At 35.6% G+C, this 11,443-nt stretch overlaps 2 protein-coding genes across 6 annotated transcripts; one reads left to right on the forward strand and one right to left on the reverse strand.

Annotated features, from left to right (window-relative positions):
• The first annotated feature begins 465 nt into the window (after positions 1-465).
• LOC103487107 (heat stress transcription factor A-4c) lies at positions 466-4,508 on the forward strand. Of its 5 annotated transcripts, XR_007816217.1 has the most exons (5): positions 466-660; positions 823-1,415; positions 1,526-2,590; positions 3,598-3,670; positions 3,809-4,508. XR_007816217.1 is itself a non-coding variant. In XM_008445333.3 (3 exons), exons 1-2 carry the CDS (start codon positions 1,197-1,199, stop codon positions 2,540-2,542), a joined length of 1,236 nt encoding a protein of 411 aa, XP_008443555.2. In that variant the 5' UTR covers positions 466-1,196; the 3' UTR covers positions 2,543-2,590; positions 3,598-4,508. The 5 variants fall into 5 exon arrangements, 3 of the variants coding, with proteins under 3 accessions (XP_008443555.2, XP_016900024.2, XP_050936505.1); XR_007816218.1 differs by having other exon boundaries at positions 466-1,415; positions 3,598-3,665; XM_008445333.3 differs by having other exon boundaries at positions 466-1,415; positions 3,598-4,508.
• Positions 4,509-7,073: 2,565 nt separating this feature from the next.
• On the reverse strand, positions 7,074-10,070 carry LOC103487100 (U-box domain-containing protein 17). Its single transcript, XM_008445311.3, has one exon. It carries the CDS (start codon positions 9,534-9,536, stop codon positions 7,389-7,391), a length of 2,148 nt encoding a protein of 715 aa, XP_008443533.1. The 5' UTR covers positions 9,537-10,070; the 3' UTR covers positions 7,074-7,388.
• Positions 10,071-11,443: the final 1,373 nt, after the last annotated feature.

The raw sequence follows: 11,443 nt of genomic DNA on the forward strand, positions 1-11,443 counted from the left end.
GTTCTTGGTATGTAAATAGTTTGGTTTTTTCTATATATCTTTTTTAATAGCATTTAAGTAGGGTTAATCAAATCTTTCTACGATGATTAAAGTTTTTATCGGAAAGATATTTAAGTTTGCTATTATGTGATCGAGCTCTAACGAGGGACAAATTGTTTTGACTTTAGTCAAAGAGCTTCCGATCTTAAGGCAATTTGTATGTAACCTAAATCTTAGGATTGAAATGATATTTATTGATTTGGGGTTGAATTTTAAATTCCAATATGGTGGGTTTTCATATATAAAAGAAAGAGAAATATTTTGATTAGTACATGATTTCAAAGTTTAACAAATGAAACGAATCTAATATCGAAGGCTCAATAAAATAATTAAAAATAAGATGAAGTAGTCATGGCCAATCTTTATCTTACACGTTCACATCCTTCGATCTCCAACATTTTAATAATTGGAAGCTTAATAATGGCTGTTCTGCCTTATCCTTCAATTCAAGTTCCCCTCTTTTTATCTTTTCCACCATTTTAGCGACTTGATAATTTTCTTTAACATTTCTCTATTTCCGATTTCCGTATCTCTTTCTTCTAATCAAAGTGAGACAACACAACTACAGGTAGCCGGTCTATGGTTTCCACAGTCTTCCCCACAGAGCTCGAATTTTTAATGGTCTCTTTTTCCCCCTCTTTTTGCTTGTTGAATTGAAGGGCATTCTTTAATCGCCTCCTTTTTCCTCTTTCATTTCAATTGATTAGATTGAATTTAAGTATTTTATTACTTCAATTCAAACCGTTAACCTCGATTCTGTAACTTTGTTTCTATCTTCTTTAGGCTATGTTGAGCAAGTTCAACTTAATTCCAATTCTCTTTCAAAACCCCTTCTGGGAATTCGAAATCGTGAACTGGGCTGGCATGGAAATCGAAATTCAATGAAACTTTCTGGAATTTTAGCGATGTTTTTGTAGTTTTGATGGAGACCCAACATGGGTTTTCGATATTGAGGTTTGAAGTTCTTTTCTAGTGGGTGGATTATCATTGTTGTTCCAGGTGGTGAGTTTCTTAGCTTTCTATTGATGTGTTTTTTTAAGCAAGGATTTTGATGCTTGGTGTTCTGTTTGCAAGGATTGGGGATTGTTAATGTATAGCTTCTGGTTTTTTAATTTGGGGGGTTCTTATTTTGTGAATTGGAGAGGTTAGGATATAGAATGGATGAAGCTCAGGGAGGCGGCTTGACTTCACTGCCTCCATTTTTAGTCAAAACGTATGATATGGTTGATGACCCTTCAACCAATTCGATTGTTTCATGGAGTTCTAGTGATAAAAGCTTTGTTGTTTGGAATCCACTGGAGTTCTCATCAGTTTTGTTGCCTAAATTCTTTAAGCATAGCAACTTCTCAAGCTTCATCAGGCAGCTCAATACTTATGTAAGACGATAAGTTTTTTATTAACTTGATTGCTGCTATCTGTTTTCATCACTGTAGTAGTGTTTGTATCCATGTTTTTTGCTCTCTGAGTATTTTGTTCATTACTGTAGGGGTTCAGAAAGGTGGACCCTGAACAATGGGAATTTGCCAATGAGGATTTTGTTAGAGGTAAGCCACATCTGATGAAGAACATCCACAGGAGAAAACCAATCCATAGTCATTCTTTACAGAACCTTCATGGTCAAGGAATATCTCCTCTAACTGAAGTGGAAAGAAACAGTTTTAAGGATAACATCGAAAGGCTGAAACTGGATAAAGAACAGCTTCTACTTGAGTTGCAAAAATACGAACAAGAATATCAAGGAGTTGGATTGCAAATGCAAAATTTGAAAGACCGATTTCAACGTGTTCAACAGGAGATGCAATTATTTATTGGTTTGATGGCTCGCCTTTTACAGAAACCAGGACTTCGCTTGGATCTCCTTCCACAATTGGAAACTCCTGAGAGAAAGAGGAGATTACCTAGAGCTTCTTACAACATTAGTGAAGACAGCCTTGAGGACGATCAGTTAGGGACAACTCAAGCCATTGGTAGAGAAGATTTGAGTTGTAGTTTTGATCCAATTTTGGAAAAAGAGCAGTTAGAACTTCTTGAGACATCTCTGACCTTTTGGGAAGGAATTATCCATAGTTATGATCAAACAGTTATTCCACTTGATTCAAGCTCAAACCTAAACCTGGAGTTGGTTGGATCTGTGAGTCATGCCAGTAGCCCTGCTATATCTTGCAGACTGGTTAGGGAGGAATTTCGGTGTAAATCACCTGGAATCGACATGAATTTGGAGCCCATGGCTACTGTTGCTCCTGACTCTGTGGCTTCAAAAGATCAAGCAGCTGGAGTAAATGCTCCATTACCAACTGGATTCAATGATGTTTTCTGGCAGCAATTCTTGACAGAGAATCCTGGTGCATCTGATCCACAAGAAGTTCAATCAGCTAGAAAAGATTCGGATGTCATAAACGAAGAAAACAAACAGAGTGATCACGAAAATTTTTGGTGGAACACGAGGAGTGTAAATAATATTGTAGAACAGATAGGGCACCTTAAACCAGCTGAGAAATTTTGATACTAGGTTGACTGTTTTTCTGAATTACAGATTCCCCTTAGCTCACATGTAAGATAATTTATTATGAATGGAACATTTGAGCTTCCACACGTCTTTTTCAGTTGGTCTCGTTGATTTTAATTTCCTCATGATACTTGACTTGTTTAGAGAATTGCTGGCTGTACCTATAAATGATCAATACTTTTTACTGCTTCAGTAATATATTAGGGAATAGACATCAGTGATGGATCAGTGCATAATATGCAAGTGAATATATTTTAGGAATTTGAATCCTGCGGAAATATATTTATGTGTTTGTTCCTTATTCAGGTTGCTGAAATCATCTTTATAGTTTTCTAATTTTCTCTTGTTTCCATCTCACCTTTCCGCTTGGATGATTTAGGTGAGGATATAGTTTGCATGAGATCAGAATCTTTGCTGGGTTCAGCATCCCATCTTCCTAACCCCCCCCCCCCCCCCCCCCCCCCCACAAGTTTGTCATGTCCAATTTAAACTTTTATTTGTTGGAACTATTTTTTAAGATGTATGTTTCCTTCTCTATGAGCATGAAGTACTGTTGCACGTTGGGTTAGTTTGTTTCAATCTTACAAAATGTAATACAATTTTCAGTCTTTCATGCATATTGCTTCTCTACGGACACTGTAGCTTTTGATAGAGTGGTAAAGAGTTCTTGCCTTTTCGAGGTTGTAACATACCTGTTTTCCTTTTCAAGAAGTACATCTGATGCTTCCATTTAGTTCACATATGCTTAAGGTGTCATGAATAAGGAAAGCAATTTAGGGAGAGTAGCTTCAGCCAATATTTCATTCCCATTTGTTCTCTGTTTCCCATAGTCTCTGAATTTTGATGTTTCATCTCTTGTTATATCATTGAATCATCATGAAAACCTGTAAGGTGAGGAGAAAGAGTTTGTATTATTGTTTAATACTTCATTCATTTAGTTCTATTGTTTAACAATGTCTGTATTGTAGAGTGGTATCTCCGTCCTTTTGATCACCCATCTTTGAAGTAGATTGTTGTTTCGTGAATGATGATTTGTTGAGGACTTCCAACAGGCTGCAAAATGTGGAAAGGAAATTGCTTTGGTCCTTGAGGATTTACACGAAGGATTTGAATTCAATTTGTAAGGTCTTCACTTCATGTTTTGCTTGTTTTTAATTGAAGTGTTTAAGTGTATCAAAGTCTTATATGATGTTACATCTTGAATTTATCTGAGGGGTATATGATATGTTCATGGCTGTTAGTATCGCTTTCTGCTTCTCTCAGAGGGGCGATTTCAAACTACAACAAGTTCATGAAGACGAAGGACAACCTTTCTGCAACTTCCACTCTGAGTAATTGACATGGAATCTCCTAAAAGAAACATCAAGATCTCAACTTGTGATTGCTACTTGTCTTTGGATGTTGGCTTACAAGATTGAATTGTTTATCCAAACACTATGCGACTTTGCAATTTAAGACTCTTCATCATATCTTCTAGAGTTGAGATTGGGTTGGTATTGGTTTCTTCAAGGTGTTTGGCTATAGGTTTGTGACCACTTACAGGTCAAGGAGTCGACTAAGGAGCTCCTCTTCCATCTGCATTTCCATGAGAAAAGATTGTTTCTTAGGCGGGATGGAGTTTGTGCTATTCTTTGGGGTAGGTGGGGCAAGACCCGAAAACTCGAGAGTAAAATCTTTATGGGAGAGAGGCCACGCAATGATGTTCAACCTTGTTAGGTCCTCTGGTTCTCCATGCCTTTCTATGATTATTTGCTAGTAGCTCCCTTTTTGTGGGATTCTCAAGCATTGCTTTATTTATTTATTTTTCTTCATGAGATCTTGGATTTCAATGATAAAAAAGTGTGTATTCAGAAAGAAGACTAGTAGTTATGGTAATCAAAGCCACAGTGATGTTGGGAAGTTGTGAAGGTTCAATTTACTCTGACAATGTTTGAATTCTCTGAAGTCATTATGTTTCTTTCTATCTGTTGATGTTATTAGGATGATTCACTGAATACTGGAGAATTGAAAATTGATTCTATAAGACTAATGACTTTCTTATTCACAAGCCATGAACAATCATTATTTTTTAAAATAAAAATTGTTGTTGTTATTGAATAAGTTAGATATCATTCATCTATCAAATCACATTAAACACAGAAAAAAACTCATCAAATCATAATTCTTTTTTATTTGAGACTGCACAAACATCATTCTAACCTTCCAGCTATGTGCAAATGCTTGTAATCAAATCTACCTTCATTGGGTTACCAAATTCATAGATACAACGTAATTTAATTTCAGCTTTTGAAGTTTATCCATGATAGACTATACTGTTAAAAAAGTTTATTGACGATAAAGAGTTTATTGTGATAGAGTATATTACCGATAAAAGTATATCAATATATTTTTCTATATTTGCAATTGTTTAAAAATATTGCTAGATACTTGATTACTAACTTTAAAAGTGTTAGCCATTACATAAATTTTCACATAGTTGACAAGAACAAACAGAAGAAAAGGTCAATTTTGCAGATTCATTCTTAATGGGTTTCATCACCCAAATCTTGGAATTTTATTATGTCATCAAAGATCAGTGATTTCTTCTTTTTCTTAAAGCACTGAGAGGAATCACATTCTCTTTGAATCACTTTGAAGTTTTAAGGGACCATTGTCTTACTTTGAAGTTTCGTTTCAGACTTAACTAAATCACTTTAGAAACACAAAAAAAAAGAACATCAACTTAGTTGATTCTTTTCCTTTTTTTGGTGGGACACGATAAAACCAAATGTTTCAAGTCTTTTTAGAATCATTGATCTTCAGGAGTCTAATCAGACGCCATCGGCATAGAAATTTCAGAAGTTGTTTGAATTAGTAGAGCTTGTTTGGGGAACTGCACTCTCAAACAACATATTTTTGTCTCAAAAAACAGACGTACTCTTTGATTATATGAAATCTCTTATAAGAACATGATCGTTTCTAACACGAGGTACAGATTTTGGTGGATGTTATCAACGCATACATCCAAAGTAGTTCTATTAAAGATTCTTTTTTACCCTGCAATACAACCCCCATATTGTTTGGCTTGTCATGCAAGAAAGACGTTCTATATATGGGGCGTTTGGATCGAAGAACATCCACCATATATCTTTTTCATGTAATACTTTCCTTTCAAATTTCAGCCAACAAGGTTGAGAACTTGGAAATTGTGAAGTACTGTATAGAGGAGCCATTTGGCTCACCAACTTCTTAAATTTAAAACTCAACTTCAAAGGTAAACAACTTCAAAGGTAAACAACATCGAAGTTTATACATTTTACAAATAGTTTTATCTTCACATCTTATTTTATTTTTTACATTTATCAACTATCTTTCTCTCCTAATATATTTTTTAAGATTTATCGAAGAAACTACATCTAACTACTCTATATTCTAAACACAAACTTACTAACTCCAACCGATTAATTTTAGATTTATTAGATCAAACTATCCAGTTATATTGAATGGATTGGTGGGTTCAAAGTTTCTTTGAGGTTGAAAACAAAGTGTGAGGCATAATAATAACGAGTCCACCGTAAATCATACAGGTGTCTTGTTCTGATCTCCAATGGTTGATGGAGAAAATGGCCTACTTTGCTCCACTGAGTGCCCTTTTCCTTCATCTCATTGCATTTTGTAGTACAAAGAGTGGTGAAAGCCTGTGCCCCCACCACTCTTTATCATTTCTTTAACCACTTTCTTACTGCTTAATGCTTATGACTTGTGAGAATGCAATTTTTGCTTCTAATGTTAATGTGACTGTTCTGAGTGGGACTTTCCCAAACCCAATGCTAATATTAACCCTCAAATGTTTGTCTTTCACTGCCGACCTCTTCTTTTAAATCGTGGAACTAGCTATTTGTTTGACTCGTAGATTTGAATAGAAGTTTAACTTCTAGATCCAAATTTTTGGACTTTTTTATTTTTATTTATGTGGAATCTCGTTAAGGCAAAGATCAAAATTTGTATATAACATTTTCAAAATCACATAATCACATAATCTTTTGTATATTTTGATTAATCATGTTTGATTCATCCGTCTTTTTCTAATCATGTAATCTTTCATTTAGAAGATCAAACATTAAAAGGATTGTATTTTGAAAATACTTCGTTTAGAAGAATCAAATAACTGATGGTGATATGATTCATGGTAAATGTTAAAATCACTCAATAAAACACAATTGGTTAAGGAACATTTGAGAAAAATCATAAACACAACTGATATTTTATCAGTTGAAACTATTTCATTAAGTCTATGTTTGCATTTGTTTATTTGAAGAAAGCCTGATTGAAGTTACCCACAACCTTGCTTAAGACTTAGGAACATTATTGGCCTCTAACAATCAACTAGAAAAATTATTGAAATCATAACGTTTTACTTCATAGATTTTTAGAGGGATGTTGAAATGAAACTTCATCCGTTCAACATGGCAATGCTGACTGATCTGGAAGGAAACAAATCAACACAACGGAATCTTTGATAAATTGATGCCATTCGAAGATACCCATATTCAACCAAACTTCGAAATATTTGTACTTTTTGGATGGCAATGAAAAGAGGCTATCCAAGTTTTAGGATCAAAGTGATGAATTTTGGAAGACTCCACTTTTGCCAATAAATATTTTCTTTCACAGCAAGGATACAATACAAGTGTTTAAAATGAAGAGTAGATTACATGATTAATAGCAACCATTGTTTCATAAAATATGGACATGGTTGTGCCATTAAACCTTCCATCTTTCAATTAAAGAATTGGTTAACCTTTGAACAAAATTGGGGAACTCATATTTAGCGTGAGGACGAAGAGAATGGCAAACGGTGTGATTATACAACAGGTACCGAGATAGATATCGGCACAGATACCTCGCTAGCAAAGCTTGTTTCTCTGCTTGAAGCTGAGTTACTTGCATAGGCATAACCAACCCCCAATCCGCCGTAATGCATTGTGACATGCTCACATCTTTGGAACACTCTAGCTAGTGAAGCAGCCTTTCTTCGCGCTCGCTTCGTACCGGTGAATAGGAGTGTTTGGAGCAAGCCAGCCAAAGCGGGAGCCTTGAACACTTGTTCGGTTGTGGCAGCACCACCACTTCGGCATAACTCAAGCAAAGCTGCTACTGCATTCTCTTTACCTCTTGGTGTACCACATCGCATCATTGCTATCAATCCTGCTACAGCTCTCTCCTCTTTGGCGACTGCTTCGGCCCCAACAGGCTGTCTAACGATCAAAGCCAATGCACCAGCTGCTTCCTCAGCAACACCTTCATTCCCCAATGCTCCTACAAGAGCTGTTACTGCCCCGGCCTCTATCATCTGAACGCAGTTATCCGTGTGGGTTGAGAGATTAAATAAAGCTGTTACAGCATCCTTCTTTCCTCTTGGGGTACCATCTCTCAACAACCCAGCCAAGGCTTCAACTGCACCACCTTCTTCTGCTATTCTCTTCTTGTAGTCATGAACTGCAGACAGGCTGAATAACGTAGCTGCGGCATTCTCCCGTGCTTCTGTACTATGTCCAAATCTTAACACTTCGGTTATTGCTCGTAAACACCCTACCTCACTCATTATCAAACTTTTGTTCTTGTCATATATGGAGAGGTTAAGCATAGCAGTCACAGAATTCTCCTGTGCAACTGCGTTTGGGGAAGCCAGCAACTTTTGAAGATGGGGGATGGCACCGGCTTCTGCAATGAAAGCACGGTTCTCTTTCCCTGTTTTGGCTAACAAACGAATCTCACGAGCAGCAATCGTCTTTGCATCTTGTGATCCAATGGATAACTGTTGAATAAGGATCAAAGCTGTTGCTCTATTGGCTTCTAGTGCAGCTCGCGTGGGAGAAGCTATTGCATAGCTCTCTGCAGATGCATCCATCCCATCTGGTGGATCATAAGGAACTCCATGTGCAATGCACCATTGCACAATCAAATTCCTTAATGCGCGGTTGGGAGCAAGGCGTGTATGAATAAGCATTTGCCCAGTCTTTGGACAAGTGTTGTGCCCTTCTTCCATCCATCTAGTAATCGAGCTGCGATCGTATGTCTGACCTGTAGAAATGGTCACTGGATCTTTCATCAAATCCAGTGATATTGGGCAGCAGAAGTCCCTCGGAATTGTTAGAAATGTCTCGGCAATCTCCTGAGTAATCAAGTTCTTCTTCAGCTTTTTCTGATTTGATGTACCTGAATCAACATCATCTTCCTCAAATCCAAAGAGGAAAAACCTACTATATCTAGTAAAGGCAACAAAACCGTTTAACACCGCCACTGTGGGCTCAATATCGCCTTCATGATTGACAATCTGCTCCTCCAAGAACTCAATTTCAGCTCTACAACTCTTCGCATTCCAAATCTTCAACTTATCCACAAAAAACTCCCTCATTTCCCTAGGATTAGGAAGCCTCCCGTTCTCAAACTCATCAAGAAACGAAAGGAAACAAGTCCTCAAAACCTCATCACGTTCATCAACAAACAGTCTAGTCCTTCTCAACTGCTTCTGCAAAAGCTCAACCTGCTCTCTAACATCCGCCCCCAATTCAACTTCCTCAATAGGAAAAACATCAAAAAATGTCAACAACTCCAAATTCAAATCATTGAAATGCCCCGAAATCGAGTGGTTCTGAAGTAACAGCCACAACTTACTAGATTCAGAGCAATAATCAAGAAGTATCTTAGACCGATACAACAACAAATAAAGCTCCTTCAAACAGAGTAAAGCCGTGTGAGGCAAATTCGCGTCAGTTTCCTTCAAAAACTCCAAAAAGACTAGACAAACCTCCAATTTTCTTATCAGAGAACGCGAATTCCTTCGCTGGAAGAAGAAAGACTTCTCTGAAAATCGAGAAACAAGCTCCGTCGCCACTATCGCCAAGGTTTGAACTAAAGCAACATCGGATAGGTCAACGGGGGCCAAAAAAGCCTCCAACGACGGCGATCTCCTCCTTCGTAAAGACGAGAAAATCGCAGCGGCAGCCATAAACAATAAAATTACACCAACACCCAAATTTCTAGGGTTCCTGAAACTCAAGAAAACACAGAAAAACCAACAATACAAGAGAAAAATCCAATAGGGTCTACACCCCTTTATTCCTTAATCAAATATTTGATCTCTCGGCTTACACCCGAGTGGCGAAATCGCAATAAGGAACCGAAACTCCAAAATCTTGGAAGAACAAAGAGACCCCAGATGAAAATCTGAGTAGATTGTACAAAACAAGTTGTAGATTGTTTAAGAGTTGAAAAACACAAGAAGAGTGAATTGGAAAAGGAAGGGTTTTTAAGAAGGAAGAAGAAAAGAGGAGAAATGGGGATTCCGCGTTTGATGAAAGGAAGTGAGAAATTGTTAGAGTATGTATGAATTAACAATGGTAGCCACCATGGCCATGGGAGAAACTTGGAAAGTGACGTTCCAAAGGTTTGACGATAAAAATTGTCATCAGAGATTCCTGTCCATTCCCTTTCTTCCTTCCTTTTCCAACTTTCTTCTAATCTACAATACAATTCTTTACCTTTTCTATTTTCTCTCCCTTCTTTTATGTTCTCAATTAAGATCAACAATTTTTTGGTTCCCAAGTTTAACCCAAAACTCTCTCATTTATTTATTTAAGATAAAAGACTATTCAACCCTCTCAAAATTATCATTTGGATTGAAATTCTCGAAAATTTTAAAATTATCATTTGAATTGAAATTTTCGAGAATTTAGAATCTTGACTTATGTTGTGGTCTAAATTTTCTTTGTAAGTTACCGTTCCAACTAATTTTATATTTCAGATTCTCATTTAAAAGTTGAAACTATTTCTACTTCACCAATATTTTTCAAATATTTATGAAAGTTTATTGTCATTTTTTTTTAAGTATAACAGTGTTTTTGAAATAAATGATAGAATCTAAATCAAATTTTTGAAATTAAAATATGTATAATTTAGTAATATTTGACACATACTATCTCTCTTACGTTTCATCTACTAAAAAAAGTTCAACTAAAAAAAGTTCAAGTTGGTAAATTAAATTATACTAAGACTAGTGTACAAACATATATTTTTATTAACTCAATTTTGGATTATCCATTAAAAAATCAAGTTAGCATTGATTTCCCTATAATTTAGAAACAACTTGAGGTAGCAAACAAAATAAAATATTAAGAAATATGACCAAAATCTTCTTTCTCATCTTATATTTTAGTTGTCACCAACTCTTTCTTTATCTTCTCGTGGGAATAAAAACACAAAAGAAAATTGGAAAAAGATTGTTTTCAATTAAATATATAAAAGTATTATTATTATTATTATTATTATTTGTATAGAAAAAGAAAAAAAGAAATGCTAAAAAAAGAAAGAAAGAGAGTTTGTAATGTAATTAAGGTAATTTAGAAAATGTAGAATTGTAAGTAAAGTAGTGGAAATTAAGGGAAGAGTTGACCAAAGAAATTAAAAAAAGGGGTGGGGAAGTGGGGCCCAAGAAGGTTAGTGTGGTTGAGCTGGCAATTTGAAAATCGGCATAAAGACGCGATTCTCTAATACTTCAAAGCTCTCTTACCAATTTGAGTTGACTTCAATCCTTTTTAATCATTTTATTTAAAACTTATTTATACATTTTTCAAATTTTATTCTTCCTTTTTCTTTCTCTTTCTTTCTTTCTTTATAAAACACCACAAAAACAAAACATCCTGCTTTTCGAATATTGCTCTTTTAACTTTATATACTCTACTCTAATAACATGGTTTTGTTTATTAAAAATGGTTTAGAGAGTGTTTGAGGTATTGAGTTTGTTTTTTTTAGTGTAATCAGTTTTGTTTGGATCGAAAGTGATAGACGCTATGGTATAGAAGGGAAGAGAGGATGTAGAAAGTAGTAAATAATATAGCAAAGATAATTTTGGAATAC

Source organism: Cucumis melo, chromosome 12, assembly GCF_025177605.1.
Source record: "Cucumis melo cultivar AY chromosome 12, USDA_Cmelo_AY_1.0, whole genome shotgun sequence".
NCBI classification, from domain to species: domain Eukaryota; kingdom Viridiplantae; phylum Streptophyta; class Magnoliopsida; order Cucurbitales; family Cucurbitaceae; genus Cucumis; species Cucumis melo.